At 41.9% G+C, this 23876-nt stretch overlaps 1 protein-coding gene across 6 annotated transcripts in view; it reads left to right on the top strand.

Moving 5' to 3' along the window:
- The window catches only part of piezo1 (piezo-type mechanosensitive ion channel component 1), a 207760-nt gene that overhangs the window by 148753 nt on the left and 35131 nt on the right, over window positions 1–23876 (top strand). For 5 of the 6 annotated variants that reach the window (XM_039783693.1, XM_039783692.1, XM_039783694.1 and 2 more), the window contains 11 exons: window positions 3508–3597; window positions 7397–7479; window positions 8716–8784; window positions 11911–12005; window positions 12335–12479; window positions 14588–14656; window positions 18867–19039; window positions 19154–19260; window positions 20049–20225; window positions 22487–22745; window positions 23577–23765. In XM_039783693.1, coding sequence (XP_039639627.1) covers window positions 3508–3597; window positions 7397–7479; window positions 8716–8784; window positions 11911–12005; window positions 12335–12479; window positions 14588–14656; window positions 18867–19039; window positions 19154–19260; window positions 20049–20225; window positions 22487–22745; window positions 23577–23765 — 1456 coding nt within the window. The remainder of the gene's footprint in view (window positions 1–3507; window positions 3598–7396; window positions 7480–8715; window positions 8785–11910; window positions 12006–12334; window positions 12480–14587; window positions 14657–18866; window positions 19040–19153; window positions 19261–20048; window positions 20226–22486; window positions 22746–23576; window positions 23766–23876) is intronic. The other variant, XM_039783696.1, reaches the window with a different exon arrangement.

The following is a 23876-nucleotide window of genomic DNA, read 5'->3' as shown; positions in this document are numbered from 1 at the left end:
TGATGTTACCTCGATCATTGACCTTTGGCCTAGGGTGCTCTGGTACCAAATGCTACACTTTGAGCATCCCTATTAACGAACATGGTGTTAATTATAGACAATCCATGACTAGCACAGAAGTCCAACAACAAACAACCACTCTGGTTTAGATCAGGGAGGCCGTTCCTCCCAATCCGCTCTCAAGTATCTCCATCATTGCCCGCTGCCGTTGAAGTCCCCAGCAGAACTATGGAGTCCCCCACTGGAGCCCCATGCAGGACTCCACCTCAAGGTCTCCAAGAAGGCCGGAAACTCGAACTCTTGTTTGGTGCATATGCACAAACAACAGTCAGAGTTCCCCCCCAAAACAACCCGCAGGCGTAGGGAGGCGACCCTCTTGTCCACCAGGGTAAACTCCAACGTGAGAGGCCTCAGCTGCTGGCTTGTGAGTATCCCACACACCCGCCGCGGCCTCACACCCTGGGCAACTCCGGGAGAAGAAAAGAGTCCAACCCCTATCCAAGGAGTATGGTTCCAGAACCGAGACTACGTGAGGTAAGCGCCCACCAGATCTAACCGGTAGCGCTCCACCTCCTGCACCAGTTCCGGCTCCTTCCCCCACAGAGAGGTGACATTCCACGTCCCCAGAGCCAGCGTCTGCCGCCCGGGTCTGGTCCGTCGAGGCCCCTGACCTTCACTGCCCCCCGTGTGGCAGCACACCCGACCCCAGCGGTTCCTCCCACAGGTGGTGGGCCCATGGGCTGGAGAAACAGGTGCCACGTCGCTTTTTCGGGCTGTGCCCAGCCGGGCTCCGTGGCAAACCCGGCCACCAGACGCTCTCTATCTCTACCTCGTTGTGTCATAGGGTTTTTGAACATTTAGAACAGATAAAAAATATATAATTGATTTGCAATCAATTGCGAGTCAACTATAGACATGATTAAGCGCAATTAAATATTTTAAATGATTGACAGCCCTAATTTAAACCAAATCAGAGAGAAAGAAACTTTCTCACAACTCATGTTCATACCAAGAACCTAAACTATGATGAAGCATCACAAATAGTTTGTTTTGTTGTTGTAGTTTGTTTGTTTGTTTGTTCACAAGCCAAAATGTTTAGGGTGAATGAATAGGAGTATATGTGACCATTCACTTTTATTCTTAATATTTGGGGACAGTATCTGTTAAAAAAAAAAAAATCGAATTATTTTTTCAGGGCTTTAATATGCATGTCATTGACTCCTTCTGAATGAATTTAGCTCAGGTTTGACTTAAAGGTCCCATGAAATGGTGCTCTTTGGATGCTTTTATATAGGCCTTACTGGTCCCCTAATACTGTATCTGAAGTCTCTTTCCCAAAATTCAGCCAGTCCCACAATGAGCTTTCCATATGTGCCATTTCTGTGTCTGTAGCTATTGAGGAGGAGAGAGGGGGGGCAAGGTGGAGGGTGGGGGTGTGGCCTTGACCAACTGCCTCCTTATGACCTCATAAGGAGCAAGATTCCAGATCGGCCAATCTGAGCTTTAATTTTCTCAAAGGTAGAGCAGGATACTCAGGGCTCGGCTTACACCTATCACCATTTCTAGCCACTGGGGGACCATAGGCACGCTGGGGGAATGCATATTAATGTTAAAAAACCTCATAAAGTGAAATTTTCATGCCATGGGACCTTTAACCTACTTAACAAGAAAAGGTGACATTTATTATACTGCATGTACCCCTGGATGTTTTTGTGTTTTATGTTTTAACCACATTGAATCAAAGTAGATTAAATTTGGCTTTATTGACATATTTTTTGCTCAACAGAAGAAAAAAAACTAGGGCTGTCAAAATTAACGCGTTAATTTTTTATATTTAACTCGTTAAAAAAAATTAACGAAATTAACGCATCTGTGTTTGTTTACTTCATGTGGCGGCTGAGAAACGTAATACGTCTCCATAAGAGCAGGCGGCGCTACTCTAGGAGGGACTTACCTGATTGAAGTAGGCCTACGGGCCAGTCAAGAGTTGAAACATGGACCAGTAAGATCCCAAAAGAGAAAAAAGATGATGTGTTAGAATCCAGAAATGAATGAGCACGGGCTATAAACGGGACCGAGTACTAGTTCCGACATGTTGTCTCGTCAGGAGAGATGCCGCCACCGGTAAGCTGCAGTTCGCTACATAGAGCTGCAGTTTAAGTTTGATTTGTCTGTTGCTCTACTGCTGTGCTGCCGATATGTACGCGCGCTGATTTTTTTGCTTGATAACTGTTACGTTGGTTACGCTGGTTAAAACCTTATTTGCAGTCTGATGTTTAACGCGCTCTGGGACTTCGATAGTATCCGCGGACTATATTCCAGTAAATGTTTGAAATTGGGCGTCCTCACTGTCACACAAGCTACTTCCTGGTTGCGGTGCTGGAAGGGAAATGTAGTCAATCGCTTTACATTGGTAATGGATTGCTGTGCACAGCGTCGCTATCTAAAACTACACTCAATGTTTTCACTTTAGGCCAACATACACCTTTTGTGGTTTTGGGTTACTGGTTTCATGTGTAACATTGATATTGATATTGATGTGCATTTCTGTGTTTAGATATATGTGCTTTGCTTAGTCATTCAGATTAAACACTATGTATATTATAATATTTATGATATTAAGTACTGCCTAGATTGTAATTTATTTATATATATTACACATTTGTATATTATTCAGAATATGGTATATTAGGTATGTGGCTAATATTGGGGGTGGTGACAAAAATCTGCTCTCAAGTCGGACAGTTTCTAGCCGTTTCAGCAGCGTTCAGCAGGACTAAATAAGCCAAATTGTTGCTGCTGTTGTTATGAAAGATATTAAACATTCTGAACTTAGCAGAACCTTTCCTTGTTTGTTTTCTCTTCATATTTGCAAAGTTAAGTGATTTAGCATTTAAATATCCATTACTACAAGCTTCTCAATTTAAAAACGCGATTAATCGTGATTAACTACAGCAAATTGTGCGATTAATTAGTTAATTTTTTTTAATCGATTGACAGCCCTAAAAAAAACCTTTAATGTTAAAGTGAAAACAGACAGATCTCTACAAAGTGATCTTAATTCATTACAAATATTCATTACAAAATACATGTTTGCATAAGTGCATATTCACTTAATTTAAAAAGGACACTTATTCATCAATTCACAATCATCACTGTTATTGCAAAAAAAAAAAATTGGGGATCAACCCAAGTTACTTTCATAATGGACAAGAAATGTTGACAGTGCGTAATTTTCTTTCCCCATGAAGCTGTTTGCACCAGCATCAGTGAAAACCACATCTGGTTATTTCAGATTACAGGTGTACAAAATGAAAATAGCTCATTATTAACATTTCAAGAACAGGTAGACCATTGTTTGGTCTCACATTTACAGGCTCCTATTATGAATTTGCCACACTTTCTTTGTTAATTGAAATGAAGCTGCTGTAGATGTTGGCTCCCCAGTTACTTTCTAATGGTAGTACATGGCTAACAAATGCAATGACAGCTGTTTCTTCCTTCCAGGGGGTTTGAGCTCTTTAGAGCCAGTATCGTGAAGAACATTAAGTTCCACCAACAAGCCGAGAAGAAGTCTCTGTCACAACTCAAGAGATCGTAAGTATTCACCGTTCAGTAAATTCAGCTGATGACATTTGCTTTTGGGAGCTGGATGATGAAATTCTTAAAAATGGAGTATTGTACCTTAAGGCCTACAACACAGGCTGATAGCAGGTGGAGGCACTAGGGATGCTTTTTTACCTCAGGAACTTTCCCCCTGAGCTAGAAACCTTCTGAGGAACTCATTGCTTTTCGACTGGAGGGACCAGGGTCTAAATTAAGTTCTGGGCACATTTTTCGGGGACATTTTACCCCCCCAAAAGTCCCTGATTGGGGGTAGTACTTTCTGAAAGTAAAGAAACATTCGGAGTGGGGTTTGCAGGGATGACCGTCGCTAATTCGTGAAACACACACGGCGCAGCTGCTTCAGCTCACACGCCACTTCATTCATAAAACAGGAAGGTACTCTTATATCAATTTATGACAATTTTAGGACAAGGGGAAAACATTTCTCTTTCCTTGAAAACATTAAAAGTAAAGTTGGGCTTTGCTGTCAGCTTCCCGACGGAGAAAAAAAGAGAGAGATCTGAACTTCCGGCCGTGGAGATGTTGGCTGCGAGCTTGGGAGAGCTAAGAGAGATAGAGTGGCGTAACGGTGCTGTGAATCAGAGAAATAAAACTTTATTTTCTGAGTGTTTCACAGCAGTCACAATCCACAGTGAGACAAAATCTTTTTTTTTTTCTTTTTTTTTATCCAAGTGTTATTTAGATGAAACGGACGAGCACACTGAACTGCAGGCTGCAGAGTGTGTTAACCCTGCGACCACCAGCAGCCCACATCCTCTCATGTTGTTTTTCATATTTCAGCTGAATCATATGCCTAATCTTTCACGGGTCTTTAGACCGCAGTGGAAACAACAATAAGCTGAAGGGCAGCAGGGCTGTGGAACCCTATTGTTTTTGTAGAGATTATTAGGGCCCGAGCGGCGACAGTGGTGAAGACCCTATTAAAACTGAACAAATTATTATTAGGGCCCGAGCGCCGACAGCGGCGAAGGCCCTATTGAAACTGAAGGAATTCTTGTTTTTCTTTTTTTTTCGCGCAGTGAATTGCCTTTTCCTAAAAACTCACCACGCATCAGGCCTGGTGAAAAATTTGATATTTTAAGGGTTTCATAGATAGGCGTGAAAAAATGCCTCGCTAGTGCCCCCTACAAAACTTCAAAAATGTAGCCCCTGCAATACGTTTGACGTAGTGTGTTTTTGGCTATTTCCACATTTCGTACTCTAACTCCTAGAGCAGGGGTCTTCAACGTTTTTAAAGGCTCCCTTAGCTGAGCGAGAGAGACCCCCTAATACATATATTGTATAAAATGAAGTTGCATATTAAACTGGGCCTTTCAATAACATGTAGGGCAGCCTAAAGCCCTTTATACATACCTTTTTAGTGCATAGAATACTAAGCTATTAAAATAATAATTGTGGGCATGATTTATGAATCATCTTTTAATGTTAAACATACATTGAATACTTAGGATGAATTGTATCTGTGGATGGCCAATAAGCCTAATATTCAGTGGGGCTTTTTTCACAAATAGGCAGATTTTTTTATTTGCTAATAATATGTTGGATTCATGTTAAGACATTTACATTTTTTTTAAACTTTCAGGAAATGAACAATAATTTGCTGGCCCCCCTGCAGTAACTCTGAGGACCCCTAGGGTTCCCCCTGTTGAAGATCTCTGTCCTAGAGATTTCATCCGATCGACTTTAAATTTGGTCTGTGCCAATTATGCACAAACAAATTTTTGTAGCTAGCTATGAAAACACCAACTTTGCCATATCTTGACCTAAATAAATGCTATCAACGTGAAACTTTAGATTCTTGTTTGCCATGACCCTCTGGGGGTCCCCCACTCATTTTAAAAAAATTGGCCCCTAGGGGGCAAGTACAAAAGTTTATATCTCATGAACGGCTCATCTGATTTTGACGAAATTTTGAGGGTACCATCTAGGGCCACTCCTGAGGCCACCCCTACAGTGGGGTACTGTTGGTCAAAGTGGGCGTGGCCTATGGGACCCACGTTTGATTCACCACTTACACTAATGTGAGCAACTTTAAATTGACAGGGTAGATGTTCAATGGGTCATGGACCTCACCTACCAAAAATTACACATGTGGACCACTAGGTGGCGCTATAATGTGTTATTGCCTTTAACTCCCACATTACACATTAGAAAACCTTACATCCATGTGTTCCTTGAATCAAGCTGAATCACGATATAGGCCACGCCCAATTCCGCTAAACTCAAACTCCTCCTAGGCTGTGTGACCGATCAGCACGAAACCTGGTATCTAGCATCTCCAGATGGATCTTACTGAAAGTTCTTAAAAGAATTTTGCTACGTTAAAGTATGCACATTTTACAACAAAACAAATTTTCCTAGCTAGGTACCAAACACAAACTTTATCATAGCTCGGCCAAATTAAATCCAAGCAAAAACTTGAGATTATTATTCAACATCCCACTACGATGCTCTGTACCAAATTTGGCGAAGATCGGCAATTAGGGGGTGCTATAATCAACATTTATGTGTTTTGGCAAATAACTCAATGCATATAAATGAGACATTTGCAATTGCAATTTCTCTGCCGTCGTAATTGCTATCAACATGAAACTTGTGATGCTTGTTTTGCATGCTGCTCTGAGGCTCTGTATCAAATTTGGTGAAGATCAGCCATTAGGGGGCGCGATAGTCAACGTAGACAAGTTTTGGCCCTTTTACTCAATCAGTGTTAATGGGATATTGGCAATGGCAATGTACCATAGACCTTGAAGCTCACACCTTTTGATATTTACTGACATTTGCCTCCCTACCGTTCCGCTTTGGGTTCTGCTTTCGCATGCTCCCCGGGTCGTCGGGGGCAACTCGTGCCGAGGAGGCTTGGACCCTGTCATAACTGCTTGCAGTTCTAGTTTTACATTTTGTAATTTTGTACAAACATTCAAATCCTACTGACTTTTTTGCTCTTCTGATTTTTCCTGTAACTCCTATGAGGTTGTCATTTTTGTCAGTAAAAGATCAGATGGTTTGCCATTAAATGTGTTAAAGATTTTCATGGTGCCCACACCACAAAGTTTTCACTTATCAGTGGAATGTCTTTGCATCTACTTGATTAGCACAAACGTTCTTCCACACCAAAGTGGGAAAACCATTTCTTTATAGACCTGGCTTTGTGCATGGGGGCATTGTTATCTTTGAAAGGGAGAACCCCAAACTGTTGACACAAAGTAGGAAGAAAACTTCTGTCTAAAATATCATTGTATGCTGTAGTGTTTTTGTGGCAAGGGTGTCCACAAACTTTTGGCTACATATATGCAAAAGAAATTACCTCACAACAAGGATAGGTTGCATTCAGCTTTTATTCTATTAAAACATATAAGCCATTAAGGTTCAGGGGTTTATAAATTAATCAAAAAGAATGTGTAGACTGGCTCTATTTGGTACACACATGTTTTATAGCATCAAAGTCATTAAAATGCCCAGTCCACTTTTTGAACTGAAGAATTTGTGTAATTAACAAATTACACAAGATCTTGTTTGAAATCAATCTTCCAACATAATGTAAATGTGGCTGATTGCTCTGGGCCCACCTGGCTTCCATACAAAATACCGCTTATCCTAACCAAATTAAATTTGTGGATTGGCACCTGACCTAAATATACCATGGTAGGCACCAGGTAGATATAGATAGAATACATTGCTTTACATTAGCCCACAGCAAATATTACTTAAGTTAATAAGTTTAATTATTCTGTCTCTTGCCCTTTCTTTTCCTGTCCTCTTTTCTCAGGATGCGGCGAATTCGCTCCAAGCAGCAGAAGTACAGAGGTGGACACAAAACAAGTGAAGATTCTCACGAGAGCCAGACTGCTGGTAGGACTCACTAGTTTAATCGTTGACTGGGAAAATATTCGGCAAGCAATTAGAAAACTAGTTTACAGGCAGTAAATATGTAATCTGTTTTTAGCTGTAGCTGCAGTGGTTATCATTGTCATTTTAAAAACACTGAACCCAGCAGTGAAGTGCATCATTCGTCAAGTTTATTTATATTTTACACTTAACGCGACATTAACTCATATAATTGATATGATTTTCCAGAGCTGATGATGGAAGTAGCAAACAAGTGAGCCATCTCGCTTCCTTCTCATCTCTGCTGAGGGTTGCACATACGCAGTAACAACAGCAGTTCCGTCTGTGTAGTAACTGTCACTTTTCCCGCCACAAATTTCAAAACAAGAACTCTATCACGCTTGTATTTTTATTGTCACACCACACGTGTTGATTTGTCAAATCGAGTACATGAGCATTACCGGGGCGGACTTGACAGGAGAGGGCAGAGAGGCAGTGCAGGAAGAAAAAAAGTGGGTCCATGGAGCTGTTCACCAATGCCACAGTGGCTGATGAGCATACGATTTTCAGAAGGGCACCAAGTACAAACAGAGGGGAGCCATGGTCGCAACCCTGATATACTGTATATAATTGTTTTATTGTAAAGCATGTTGCAACTTTGTTTTTGAAAGGTGCTATATAAACATAGTTAATAGATTATCATAAATATGTTCTTGCAATATACCATGAAATCTATTGGGCACATTCATGTTTCCATAAAGATAAACCATTTAATTTTATGATCCAATGGCCTTCACTCTAGCGCCACCCTTGGGTTATATTTATGTATTAGGTGTGTTCAGTATTTTCAGAACTTTCAGTCCTATGGTTCGCTCACTTTTCTCCAAGCCTTCTTGTTTTTTGTTCTGTCCTCTGTAAAGTACTGATGTTAAGTCGTAGAGCTCTGGGTGCTAACAGACAACGACAATTAGTTTGTCAGTTAGACAATTAGTTCTCCATTTCTCTGCGACAACAGGAGAATCTTAACATTGATAGGCTTTTGTGACACAGTGTCACGTGAATCTTTCGCCCAAGTTGAAACATTTCAACCCACACGGACACGTACTTGCCCAAATTTGTGTCTATTGTGTAATTGATTTTGCATGTATTTGCTGTGCGCGGAAACTGTGCTTCGTCTTTAGTCGAACACACATTAAGATTAGCAAATCATTAGGTAGCACTTTCTCTATCTAATCTGAACCTTATCTTGTTTCCTTCCAGACACCCAGACAGACAAGAAGAGTTCCAGGAAGAAAAAGTGGCACCAGCCGTGGTTGGACCATGCTAAAGGTTTGACAAACACTCCGTTTTGTCTTGAATTACAACAAGGACAAGTAGTCCTTCTGATCTAACTTCAGATCATCTTCATATAGTGAGATTTATTTATTTATTTATTTTCAAGGATAACCCCTTGAGATGTGAGAAGTGAGAATCCCTTGCATTTTGAAGGCCTTTTTGTTAAAATTATCTTTCATGAAAATAAACGACTTATAATAGGAAATATTTATAAACCCACTAATGCTCCTGCTGAAACCACTGAATGTATCTTGTCTACCATTAATTCTTTAGATTGTGCTGGCGAAAAAAATCATATTTGGTGATTTTAACTCCAATTGGCTAGCGTATTCCTCATAAAGACGGCAATCTTTTTAAAAGCATAAATCTAACGCAACTAATAACTGAACCAACCAGAGTTGGTCCTAATTCCTCTTCTTTGATCGATTGGATCTTAGTTTCTCATCCTGGCAGAATCTTAAAATCTGGGGTATTACCTGACTCTCTCAGTGACCACTCTATTGTCTTCTGCATATGGAAAATTAAATTGCCTCATCTTCCTCCAAAATTAATTAGAGTAAGGAAATGGAATAACATTAATCCTGAACACTTTATTCAAGATATACTAGATATTAATTGGGAGAGATTTAAGTTAATTCCATCTGTTGAAGATGCATGGAATTATTTTTATACTGAATTTGTTGAGATAATAGATAAACATGCTCCTTGGACATCAATTAAGGTCAAGGGTCGACACTTACCTTGGATCAAGGGAGACCTCATACACTTTCATGTTTAAACAAAGAGACAAGGCATGGAAAAAAATATTGTATATCACATGATTCTGCTGATTGGGATGCTTATAAAGAACTAAGGAATAAATGTAAAACTACTACTAGAAATGCTAAAGCAAATTATTATAATGATTGTTTATCAACTGATTTTAAGAACTCAAAGAAATTTTGGAAGAAAATTAATTACATAACTAATAAACACACAAAAAGCCTTATTTCCCATATTAAAGTAAATAATAAAACTATTAGTGAACCTTTATTAATTGCAGAGGCCTTTAGTCAGCAGTTTTCCTAGTTGGCAGTTCTTTTTCCTTTCCTTCTTACTCTGATATTTTGTTTACCCAGAACAGGTGCAATAGATCTTTCTGCTTTAATACCATCACTCCAGTTGATGTTCAGCAGGTTATTGATGGCATAAAGTCCGGATGCAGTGCTGGTCCAGATGGTTTGGAAATTAAGTTCTTTAAACTCGCCTCTCATGTTTTATCATTTCCTTTGGCTGATATATTTAATTTATCATTGGCAACTTGCGAAACACCTCAATCATGGAAGTGTCCAAGAGTAACTCCTCTTCATAAAGGAGGTGATATCACAGATATTAACAATTACAGACCTATTTCAATTATTAATAGTGTAACAAAAATATTTGAAAAATGAATCTTTAATCAACTTTCTAAATATCTTAATAATCAAAATGTATTATCTCCACATCAATCTGGTTTTCGATCAAATGCTTCGACCACCACTGCTCTCTAAAATTCACAAACGACATACTGTCAGCATCAGACAGTAATATGCTGACAGGTGCTATATTTATTGATCTTACCAAAGCATTTGATATGGTTGACCATTATCTTCTCTTAGATAAATTACATGCTATTGGTCTTTCTTCAGACTCTTTATTATTTTTTATTCTTTTCTTCATCATAGAAGTCAATGCGTTGCTTTTAAAGGCAACCAGTCTGGCTTTAAAATCATTGATAAAGGTGTTCCACAAGGTTCATCCTTAGGCCTGCTCCTATTCTCGATCTTTATTAATGATTTACCGCAAATGTGTACTGACACTTATTCACTTATATGCAGATGAATGCGTAATATATTCATCCAGTTCTGATATTTCACAAATCCAATTATCTCTTCAATCGGACTTTAACCTAGTTCAAAAATGGTTTTATTCTAACAAACTCCTATTGAACAGAAAAAAATCATACACTATGTTGTTTTGCACTAGACCTAATTCTTTGCCTATATCTAAATGCTGGTCAATTAGTTTTCTTGATAAAACAGCTTTAACAATAGTTGAAGAGTATAAATATCTTGGTCTTTGGCTTGATACCCAGCTTTCCTTCAAACCTCATATTAATTCAATCTGCAAGAAAATATATGGCCAATTGAAGTCACTTTATCGCTCTGTAGATTGCTTTTCACAACAGGTTCGAAAAAGAATTATAACTCATTTGATACTTCCAATAATTGATTATGCCTATACTATATACGGGAATACTACAGATTCAAATCTTCGTCCTATTTCTGTACTTTATAATAGTCTTTGCAGATTTGTGCTTAGATGTCCTTATAGAACTCACCATTGCCAAATGTATGAGTCTTTGAACTGGCTGGCTCCCAAGTCAAGAAGGCTATTCCACTGGTTATTACTTATTTTTAAGTGTATTTATTTTCATTTCCCTCAATATTTGAAATATCTTCTAATTTCTTTTAATACACAGTACAATTTAAGGCATACGGATCAGCTCTTCTTTTATGTACCTAGAATTAACAAAGAAGTAGCTCGTCGTGCATTTAAATTTAAAGCACCATCAGACTGGAACAATCTCTCTCGCTCGCTCAGACCTATAACTTCCTTTTATGTTTTCAAATCATCTCTTTTTACTTATTCTCAAACATCTTGTTCCTGTTTCTGATCTTTTTTTTTTATTTATATTTTTTTTCTTCTTTCTCATATACTGTACATGTTTGCAGTTATGTACCTGCATGCGATAGTGAAGTGCATAAACATATTTATACCTTGATTCTGTATCTGCATTTTTGCAGATGGCTCACTGATTGACTTTGATTATGGTATGGGCTAAAGGGATGGGATTAGGTTTGTGGGAGCATTGTTAGTGAGTGCGTGTATATGAATGTAAATGTTGTTGTATTTAAATATTTGTTATTGTCTTGTGCTGTATTTACTTTAATTATGATTCTCCATCTTGATGTTGGTTTCTTTTGTATCTTAAAGGACCCCCTCGAAAATGAGATGGTGCATCTCAAGGGGTTATCCTTGAAAATAAATAAATAAATAAAAGAGATAGATGACATTGTTATGTGTTTCTTCTACTGACAGTACTGCACTCCGGAGAGTACTACCTGTTTGAATCAGACACTGAGGATGAAGAGGAGTCTGAAGAACAGAAGCCTCAGAAACAGACTGCCTCTCAGGTCAGACACACAACTGACTCACAAAATGTATTCACTTATATATAATATATCCATGTAGCATTTCTATGGGAGTCATTTTTATATTGACATATTTGTCATAATGCATGCCAATGTGCAGTTTACTACCAGCTGAATTGTAGAGTGTGTGGACAAACACATCAGTGGACCTACAACATGAGCAGAGACAGTCCATTATCAGGTTGCTACAGTAGAGTAGTAGTAGTTGTATGTGGAGTCACATGTCCACAATATCTGTTTTTAAACAATTAACATGCTTTGTTGAAACTCTAATTTTCATGTGTTTATTGTGTTGTTTCTTCCCCCCTCAGTTGGCGTACCAGGCGTGGGTGAGCAGTGTGAAAACAGCTTTGAGAGAACGTCAGAGACACCAGAAGCAGTTGAGGAGGATTGAGAGAAAAGAAAAAGAGGGAAAAGGAGGAGTGGATTCACAACAAGAGGCTTATTCTGTGACAGGTTAGATATTCTTACATCTCTCCCTTTTATGTCTCCGTGCCGGCGACCGCAGTGGCCGGAGGCAGTATGTTTTCAGTTTGTCTGCCGGTTCGTCCATCCATCCGTCCATCTTCAGTCTTGTGAACGCGATATCTCAGGAACGCCTTAAAGGACTCTCCTCACATTTGGCAAAACTGTCCACTTAGACTCAAGAATGAACTGATTAGATTTTGGTGGTCAAAGGTCAAGATTTGTTTTTGGCCATAACTCAAAAATCCATACACTAATTATGATAACTTTTCACACAAATGTCTCATAGGATAAAATAATGAAGTGATGACTATTTATACCCAAAAGGTAACTTCACTGTGACATCTGAATTTTCTACCAAAATGCTTTTCCGGCCATTATTCAGATTGGTATTGCCTCCTTTTCTTCGATCACAAAAGTTTCAGCTATTGTCTTATGTTCCACAAATTATTTCACTTGTAAGAGACTGGTATGGGTCCCCTAAAAGGACCTTATAGCAACGCATAAGGGAATACTTGAGCAGCCAGGGACGGACTGACAATCTGTGCGTTCGGGAAAAGTCCAGAACGGCCGTCAGCACAAAAAAAAAGTCTAATAAAGCGATAAATAACAGACAACATCTGGGGGCGCTAATACAATCATTTACTGTATATGCTACATGTAAAAGAACACATCCACATCCTAAGGAAATCTCTAAGGTGATTTTTTTTAAACATGTTCTTTTTTCTATGGAGTCCTTGAATGAAAATTTAAGGGTAACCTTAGCCTAAGTCATGGGTGTCAAACTAATTTTAGTTACATACAGGGCCAAATACAGCCCAATTTGATTTTAAGTGGGTCGAACCAGAAAAAACATTGTATAATAACTGATTAATAACAACTCTCCCTATCTTTCAGTGTAGAGGGGTACAAGTACATACTAAACAATCTATTTACAAAACAGATGATGAACAGCCTGAGATATCTTAAGAAAAATAAGTTAAAATTCAACAATATATCTCAGTTTTTAACTGTATTCTGGCAGCTTCCAGGTATGAGTGGGCAGAGCTTGTCCCTCCCTCATTATCACCACTGAGGTGCCCTTGAGCAAGGCCCAACTGCTCCAGTGGACATAACATAAAGGTTAAATAAAAAATATAAACAAATTTCGGCTTCCTCTGTGAAGAAATAGAAACTGGTCAATTTCTGGAAAAACCAAAACTTTGTGTCCACTTTTCCACTTTTTGACAAATCAGCCAGCAGCTCCTTCATGAACAGTAGCCTATGTTTGACAGTGTATAGTCTGTACGTAAGCATGTGGGATCTATGATATCGTATCCAGCATAGGGTATAGTCTATGGGGACACCTCACTCCAGCCACAGAGTGTTTGCCAACCTTCCCTCTGGGAAGCGCTACAGGGCTCCTTCTCACTTCACCTAAATTGCATCCCCGGCTCCTCCACTTGCCTCCCTTCCATGCGAGGAGAGAGGAAACGAGGAAATATGTTTTAGAGGGATGAGACATCCTTTCCTCTGAAGCGTCACATCTGTGAATTGGTCAGCTGTATGGGCGGAGTTAGCAACGGCTTTCAGCTGCACGGCTTCAGGGAGGCTGCTCTTGTGTATCCTCGCTCATAGCTCCTCGAAGATCCCTCCTTGATGCTCGCTCCTTATTCCTCGGCAGGAATAAGAGCTTTGAGATGGCCTTCACGAAGGAGGGCCAGAACATCTTCCGGTTTAGCCGAGGACCGAGGAGCTATCAAATAAGGGATGTGAGATTCAGCCCAGGACTCTCTGTTCCAGGACCAGCAGGCACAGATGCATCTTCTTCCCCTCAGCTTTCACCTTGCTGAACTCTGCATTACAGTTTTTGCATCTGGTTAGATGCTACAGCAACTGCATTTTGTTGTCTCAGTGGGCGATGTAAAAGTTAAATCTAATCAAAATGCATATATAACACTTAGTAATCATATAGACTAACAAAAACTTCAAAAAAAAAGAAAAGACAAAAGGCTTGCTTTGCCCCTTCCATAAACCACAAGCCCTCTTTCAAAATATATATTTTACTTTAATTACTGAATAATTTGTTTAAAGTGTACGTTTTATATTAATATGTGCAGGTTGTGGTGACAATGATGTGTTTGAGGAGCCTGGGCTTCAGGAAGAGGAGCCAGAGGAACAGGAGTCTGGTTGGTTAACATTTTCTTAGCTTTCACCATCACAACATGCTGTTGTTGTTTCCATTTTACAGTGTGTAGTGAATGAATGGCTTTCTTTGCGTAACAAACAGATACTTTAGGTATATTGATTATGTGTTCAGAAAGCATACAATCAGTCTTAAAGCTGCCTTCACATGATCTGCGGTAAAACCGCTCTGCGCTGGCTGTTCCATTGATTACCTTTGAGGAGAGCGGTGGAGACAACTCGGAGGAAGCACTACCCTTGACGTGAAACACTGCTTTTAAATAGAGCGCTGAGCTCAAACTTTAAATTTTTTCAACTGGCAGAAGCATTAAAGGGTAATTTTGGTATTTTTCAACCTGGACCCTATTTTCCCATACATTGGTGTCTAAGTGACTAATGTGAACAAGAATCTTTAAAATTGGTTCATTATTGAGCAAGAACACTGTAACTGGCAGCCGTGAACCAAGCTGCAATGTAATCGTATAGGGCAAATGTGCGTCATCCACTAAAAGTTCTGTATTTACCACTGACACGCTCGGATTATTATTATTCTTTGAAATTCATGCCATTTTTGCCACAGACATGTTCAGTGTCGGACAACATTATGGAAAGGATCCCTTCAGAGATACCTTTTTGAAATTGCTATTCGCCAAACCCACCAGACTACATTCAAATTAATAAATGAAACATTAATTTTAGTGCGTATAGAGCCATCATATTTGCACATGTAAATGGGTGAATTAAGGGTTTCTTTCAATCAAATCAGAGTGGTGATTGTTGGATTAGTGATAAGATGAACCAAGGCAGCTTTTGATGGTTTCATTTTGTTTCTGTCCACTTTGAATTGTGTATTTTATGATGATAACATGCCCACCACCTGTGGGAGGAACCGCTGGGGTCGGGTACGCTGCCACATGGGTGGCAGTGAAGGTCAGGGGCCTCAACGGACCAGACCCGGGCGGCAGACGCTGGCTCTGGGGACGTGGAACGTCACCTCTCTGTGGGGGAAGGAGCCGGAACTGGTGCGGGAGGTGGAGCGCTACCGGTTAGATCTGGTGGGGCTTACCTCTGCGCACAGTCTCGGTTCTGGAACCGTACTCCTGGATAGGGGTTGGACTCTTTTCTTCTCCGGAGTTGCCCAGGGTGTGAGGCGCCGGGCGGGTGTGGGGATACTAACAAGCCCCCCCGGCTGAGCCACGCTTGGAGTTTACCCCGGTGGACGAGAGGGCCGCCTCCCTCACACGCGGTTGTGGGGGAAAACTCTGACTGTTGTTTGTGCATATGCACCAAACAGGAGTTCGGAGTATTCGGCCTTCTTGGAGACCTTGAGTGGAGTCCTGCATGGGGCGCCAGTGGGGGACTCCATTGTTCTGCTGGGGGACTTCAATGCACACGTGGGCAATGATGGAGACACCTGGAGAGGCGTGATTGGGAGGAACGGCCTCCCTGATCTAAACCAGAGTGGTTGTTTGTTGTTGGACTTCTGTGCTAGTCATGGATTGTCTATAACGAACACCATGTTCGAACATAGGGATGCTCATAAGTGTACCTGGTACCAGAGCACCCTAGGCCGAAGGTCAATGATCGATTTTATAATCGTTTCATCTGATCTGAGGCCGTATGTTTTGGACACTCGGGTGAAGAGAGGGGCAGAGCTGTCAACCGATCACCATCTGGTGGTGAGTTGGGTCAGGGGGTGGGGGAAGACTCTGGACAGACCTGGTAAGCCCAAACGTGTAGTGCGGGTAAATTGGGAACGTCTGGAGGAGGCCCCTGTCCAACAGACTTTCAACTCGCACCTCCGGCGGAGCTTTTCGTGCATCCCTGTGGAGGCTGGGGGCATTGAACCCGAGTGGACAATGTTCAAAGTTTCCATTGCTGAAGCGAGGAGCTGTGGTCTTAGGGTCTTAGGTGCCTCAAGGGGCGGTAACCCACGAACACCGTGGTGGACACCGGTGGTCAGGGAAGCCGTCCGACTGAAGAAGGAGTCTTTCCGGGATATGTTATCCCAGAGGACTCCGGAGGCAGTTGCAGGGTACCGAAGGGCCCGAAGGGCTGCAGCCTCTGCCGTGAAAGAGGCAAAGCAGCGGGTGTGGGAGAAGTTTGGAGAAGACATGGAGAAGGACTTTCGGTCGGCACCAAAGTGCTTCTGGAAAACTGTTCGCCACCTCAGGAGGGGGAAGCGGGGAACCATCCAAGCTGTGTACAGTAAGGATGGGACACTGTTGACCTCAACTGAGGAGGTAATAGGGCGGTGGAAGGAGCACTTTGAGGAACTCCTGAATCCGACTAATACGCCCTCTATGTTAGAGGCAGAGCTGGAGGATGACGGGGGATTGTCGTCAATTTCCCAGGCGGAAGTCACTGATGTAGTCAAACAACTCCACAGTGGCAAAGCCCCGGGGATTGATGAGATCCGTCCAGAGATGCTCAAGGCTCTGGGTGTGGAGGGGCTGTCCTGGTTGACACGTCTCTTCAACATTGCGTGGAAGTCTGGAACAGTGCCAAAGGAGTGGCAGACTGGGGTGGTGGTTCCCCTTTTTAAAAAGGGGGACCAGAGGGTGTGTGCCAATTACAGGGGTATCACACTTCTCAGCCTCCCTGGTAAAGTCTACTCCAAGGTGCTGGAAAGGAGGGTTCGGCCGATAGTCGAACCTCGGGTTGAGGAGGAACAATGCGGATTCCGTCCTGGTCGTGGAACAATGGACCAGATCTTCACTCTTGCAAGGATCCTGGAGGGAGCCTGGGAGTATGCCCAACCGGTCTACATGTGTTTTGTGGATTTGGAGAAGGCGTATGACCGGGTCCCCCGGGAGATACTGTGGGAGGTGCTGCGGGAGTATGGGGTGAGGGGGTCTCTACTCAGGGCCATCCAATCTCTGTAACGACCAAAGTGAGAGCAATGATTTCTCAGGTGAGGGATTGGCCTCCGCCAGGGCTGCGCTTTGTCACCAATCCTGTTTGTAATATTTATGGACAGGATATCGGGGTAGTCGGGGTGGGGAGGGGTTGTAGTTCGGTGGGCTGGGGATCTCATCGCTGCTCTTTGCAGATGATGTGGTCCTGATGGCATCATTGGCCTGTGACCTTCAGCACTCACTGGATCGGTTCGCAGCCGAGTGTGAAGCGGTTGGGATGAGGATCAGCACCTCTAAATCGGAGGCCATGGTTCTCAGCAGGAAACCGATGGAATGCCTTCTCCAGGTAGGGAATGAGTCCTTACCCCAAGTGAAGGAGTTCAAGTACCTTGGGGTTTTGTTCGGGAGTGAGGGGACAATGGAGCGGGAGATTGGTCGGAGAATGCGGTGGCGGGTGTGGTATATTTACATTCCATCTATCACACCGTTGTGAAAGAGAGCTGAGCCAGAAGGCAAAGCTCTCGATCTACCGGTCAGTTTTCGTTCCTACCCTCACCTATGGTCATGAAGGCTGGGTCATGACCGAAAGAACGAGATCCAGGGTACAAGCGGCCGAAATGGGTTTCCTCAGGAGGGTGGCTGGCATCTCCCTTAGAGATAGGGTGAGAAGCTCAGTCATCCGTGAGGAGCTAGGAGTAGAGCCGCTGCTCCTTTGCGTCGAAAGGAGCCAGTTGAGGTGGTTCGGGCATCTGGTAAGGATGCCCCTGGGCGCCTCCCTAGGGAGGTGTTCCAGGCACATCCAGCTGGGAGGAAGGCCCGGCGAAACCCAGGACTAGGTGGAGGGATTATATCTCCAACCTGGCCTGGGAACGCCTCGGGATCCCCCAGTCAGAGCTGGTTAATGTTGCTCGGGAAAGGGAAGTTTGGGGTCCCCTGCTGGAGCTGCTCCCCCCGCGACCCGACACCGGATAAGCGGACGAAGATGGATGGATGGATGCATGATGATAACATCCTGGTGGGTTTGGCTATAGTGGTTTTGGGGATGTTTCTGGTTAAACAAAAAGGATCTTACTCTTTAACAAGAAGATCGATCTCTGTAGCGATCTTTTCCATAATGTTGTCAGACACTGAACATGTCTGTGGCAAAAATGGCACGAATTTCAAAGATTGTTGTTCCCATCGGTCACTTAGACACAAAAAAATAGGAAAATATGTTCCAGGTTGACGAAGTTATAATTAATATAGTATAGAAAAAGTACACACAAACCTGCTAAATGTGCAGTCACAGTTTGCTTCCTTTACTGTATCACCTGTCCTTCTCTTCTCCTTTCCTGATCTCTCTGTCTGTGTGCTGCAGGTCACGGTGAGATGGTTCAGAGGATCTTGGATATATTGCGCTTCTTATTGGCCATAGTTCTGGCCATGGTGGATGGACTGACTCATTGGCTCAACCTCCTGACTAAACAGTACAGAGAGACATCTACTGTTCTGTGCAATGAACGCTACTTCATCATACACAAGATACAGCAGGTAAACACAACACATAGATGTTTGTTGGGCAAACACTGATCTTTGTAATTGAACATTCAACACAGACAAACACGGACAATCACTAACTTCAGTCTGTCTCCCTCTGATTGGCAGCATCTTACAACAGCAGACTCCACAGATGACCAGGTATCTCAGGGCAGTGAGTGTCCCACACTGGAGACTTGTTTGGATGAGACTGATGTAGACTCCAAAAGATACAGGTTAGTGTGGAAAAGAGTGTGTGCCACTTAGGGCTTGTGTACTGAACTTTAATACTTTTTAGGCACCAACCCAAACAGCCTCCATAGTATCACGTGTCAAAAAAATGCCTTGTCATTCAATACCTAATTTTAATACCTAAGGAGTAAATCTCAGTATCAGTATCAGTGAGCCAATAAGCAAACAGCATGCTTATACCAAGATCTATCAATGCTGGTGATTGGCTGTCTACACATTGTAGAGGCAGGCAGGAAAAACTCTACATTACGCAAAGACACAGGGTTCACGTGTTTGTGTAGTTGTGAGTTTTTTGTGTCACATAGGTGTAAAGGAGCTGAAAAAAGTAAGGGAAATTCTATCATAATGTGTAATGTTGTAATTTCTTCCTGTTAAAGTGGCTAAAAGTAATTTTCAGTTTGTGTTGATTGTTGCGGCCCCTTTGGACAAAAGCAGTAGTGTTTTACCACACCTGCTGTTGTAAAAATCTTTACCCACTGTATTAGTAGCGTTACCAGGAGGTCATATAGTTACGATGAATGTTTTGCTCAGACAGAAAATTATTCATTTACAATAAGAGAATATGTTACCTATTGCATTTCAAGTGTTGCATACGGTAACTTAGTCTACTTTGGATGTATTGTGAGCTAAACCGGGTATCACTGTCACTGTTTAGTGTGTTTGTTATGCCCAGCTGTTTCATAGGGGGCAGTTAGGGGGGCTTTCAATCCTCAGTTTCTCAGTTTTTATATATTCATAATTTTATCTGTATGTGTTTGAATCACTCCTTAAGCTGCCTTGAGGTGGATAGCAGGGGTGTGACAGGCCGGTCTACCCCCAGGCCAAGGCTCAACAGCACTGGGAACCTCTTGAGTCCAGAACCCCCATCCAGCAGCATGGATCTGGTACCAGTGCCATCCAGTCAACAACACAGACATTCCAGAACAGCCAGCGAGCTGCTGGGAGACAGGTAGATACTGTGGTATTCTGGATTAATCAAAGTACATTTCCAGGATAATTGCCTGACATGACGTGAGCCACACGTCAGATGTCCCTCACTTTCCGCTCTCTGTGTGTTGCTGTTCTCAAACTTTGTTCACTTCGGGAAACAACAAACTACACGCTGAAAATGGCAAGTTTAAAAAAAATTTTTTATCACACAACAAGGCTGGCCTGCTTGGTTCTTTCTGGGAATATTGAAAAGATTTAAAGGGGTGATAGAACGCAAAAACGATTTTACCCTGTCATAGTTGAACAACGACAGTTGGAGGGTAAGAACCTCAAAATCCCATTGACACCCCTTTCCTCTGCAAATCTCACAATTTGAAACTGCCTCTGAAAACGGGCGAATCTGAACAAAGCTGGAAGTTGACGTCAACCTCCCAAATCCTCCTCATTTGGCTCAACCTTCTATCTTTGTAACGCCCCCAAATTTACATAGGCCACTAACTGATCTGAGGTCAGTTAGTCTTCTAAGTCTAGGTCGTGCAGATCTCTGCTATTCCATTACAAAATTCACTTCTGAGACTTTTTTATGCGAGAAATCAGCTATGTAAAACTCAAATATGGGCCGTTTTATGAAAATGTATGGCTAATTGCAAATTTGGTAAGTCAGTGTCGGACTTCACAAGCTCCACAATCTGCCGAGACCTCCCTGTCGGCCTCACCGCCTTCACAGACTCACTGAGTTGGAGCTGTGTCAGGATCTCCCACCCGAGCTGCTCTGTGTACTTTAGAAAAGAAGAAAGTTTGGAGGTTTTGCAAGGATATTGAAAATGAACCATGGTCGTAAATGCAGTGTTCCAGACTGTACAACGGAATAGCCTACTGGCCCGAAAAGAAAAGGTTTAGAACGAGTATATCAGACGAGAGGGAGTTGTGGATCTAACGCAGCGCTGCAGAGGCACTGGCAGAGGACAGGCTTGCAGGGGTTCACTCTCCTCTCCCCACGCTTACTAGCTAAAAAGGTGAGTTAATTCTTTGGTGGAGGTTTTTTTTATGTCGCAAGAGTAACGTTAGAACAACACTATAGTTATAATGAAAGTGTCGAAACCTTTTTATTTTGTCTCGGCTGTTTTAGCCGCTGCGGCTCTCACCTGGGCACGTCTGGGCATAACAGACAGAGTGTCTGTGTTTGTGCGCTGTGCAGCGGTGTGTGAGTGTGTGTGTGTGTGTGTGTGTCTGTGTTTGTGTGTGTGCGCTGTGCAGCGGTGTGTGTGTCTGTGTTTGTGCGTTTTGCGCAGGGCAGCAGTGTGTGTGTGTCTCTAATGTGTGTGTATTGGATTCGCTCAACCAATCAGCGCGTGTCTCTAATGTGTGTGTATTGGGATTCTCCTCAACCAATCAGCGCACAGCTCATCTTAATATTCATGAGCATACCATATTAGTAAGACAAGCTGTCGTTCCAAATAGAGCCAAAACACAGGGATACATAAGGGCCAAAAAAAATAGCACCTGGGCCATTTTCAGCCCAACCAATGTTACATACCCCATTAGGAGACCATAAGGAACAGTGTGAAATACCCTATATAATCATTCTATCACCCCTTTAAAAAGAACATGTTTATTGCATTAACTATTTAACTGGGACATTTTGGGACCAATTGGCGGGGATTGCTATGGATGAAGTACACACAGTGATACACTGGTAAGAGCAAATGAGGTTTAACCATGTATCCAACGAACTTAAATAGCTCATGTTACTTTATTGTGTGAACAGTTAACTTCATTTAATATTGTATGTGGCGTTTTTTTTTAGCTGGGTGCAAAAGTTCCTCCCTCAGACTATTTTGCACAGCCACCATTGATGTGCTAGTTTAGTGCCGCCCAAAACAATTGTGATTGGTTTAAAGAAATGCAAACAACCCAGAGCATGAATGTATCTGTGGTGTAGCCAGACCTTACTCCACAGCGCTGTGGAGGTCTGGCAATGTGAGACTAATAATATGAATACTCATGTCTTAAGAAGGCCAACACTGATCTACAGTGACAGTGGCTACTGGTTTCATTTGACCACCTTGGTTTCACAGTGTGTTTTGTGTGTAGTAACAGTAATACCACAATGTTTGAATGTTGAATGTGTTAAAAGGAAAACTATATATTTTTTTAACTTGTGTTTTATTTTATAGCCTCCACCATTGGTTCTATTAGGTATTAAAAGACTGGTGATGTACAATACAATGATAAATGAATACAAATTGATGGTTGTGACTTCCCCTTCTCTCTCTGCAGGCAGTTCTTCATTGAGGAGCTAGAACAGAGCAGAGAATTCTACAACAGCCAGAGCCGTCTGCTGAAGCTGCTGTTTGCCATGTATAACCTGCTGGCAGCCAACTCAGAGCTAGTCTGCTATTTTATCATAGTGCTGAACAACGTGGTCAGTGCCTCTGTGATATCACTGGCCCTCCCAATACTGGTGTTCCTATGGGCTATGCTGGCTGTTCCAAGACCAACCAAGAGGTTTTGGATGACTGCTATAGTCTACACAGAGGTATGAACCCTGAGAGACCCACTTCACAAACTTAAGTAACTTATATGCCACGAACCATCACAGTAAAATTGTGCAATATTGTTTATATAGTTTCACTGCATGAGTGAAAAAATATCATCAGTGGCTCTGAGGTGCAAAACTTAATATGGATTTATGAAAATTTGTGGAATGACGCTGTGACAACCTCACCTGTGATTGCAAACTGCAGTGTCTCGATGCTATCACATCAATTTACAGTTTGATTTGTCAAGTGTTGTGTTTACAGTTTGTTTTCCTGCACCCAAGTGGCCAAAAATACAAGTTGATACAGCTATTAAAAAATAACTGAACTGATTTAAATTTTCACCGCTTATAACTGATTTTATAATGCTTTTAGGGTGATGATGTACCTAAACTTTGAGAACAAGCAGTAGTCAAAAGAGATTAATTTGATTTCAATAACAATCAGGGTAGGTTGCTTTAAATAAATAATTACAATAACAAGTTATACTGTAAATAATCTAAGAAGATTGCATTCAGAGCGGTCTGCTATGACATGATGAAAAGCAAATTTGCACTCAACCATACCCTTTTGATCTCATTATCTTAACCTTTAAAGCATCTCTTTTAATTTTTTGGTCATCATACAAAATGTCATATTACTTATTAACTCGGAAATCTCTCACCTTTGAATTTTGAATTACAGTAATGAGTCCAAGAGAGGTGGGAATATATACAGGTCACAACAAGCATAGAGATGTTCCTGACTGGTCTGATGGGGAACATACTGTTGCCTTCTCTGTGCTCTTTCCTGGTCTGACTGGGGGTACTGCTGTTGTGTTCTCTTTCCAGGTGATGGTGCTGGTGAAATACCTTTTCCAGTTTGGATTCTTTCCTTGGAACAGTGTTTATGAGATGACTTTAAATGAAGACAAACCTTTCTTCCCACCTCGTATCCTGGGCCTAGAGAAGACTGACAACTACATCAGATATGATCTTCTTCAGCTGCTGGCTCTGTTCTTCCACAGATCTCTGCTCATGGTCAGTTAGTATTTACAGTGATGTTTAAGCTTGACAACCAGTAAGCAAGGACACATTAAAGTTGTGATCAGGGTAAAAGCAACAAAGGCACAATTAGCCACCTTCCACTTT

This window comes from Perca fluviatilis, chromosome 19 (genome assembly GCF_010015445.1).
Source record: "Perca fluviatilis chromosome 19, GENO_Pfluv_1.0, whole genome shotgun sequence".
Classification (NCBI taxonomy): domain Eukaryota; kingdom Metazoa; phylum Chordata; class Actinopteri; order Perciformes; family Percidae; genus Perca; species Perca fluviatilis.
The sequence above is the reverse complement of the archived record's forward strand: the minus strand, read 5'-3'. Positions and strand labels throughout refer to the sequence as shown.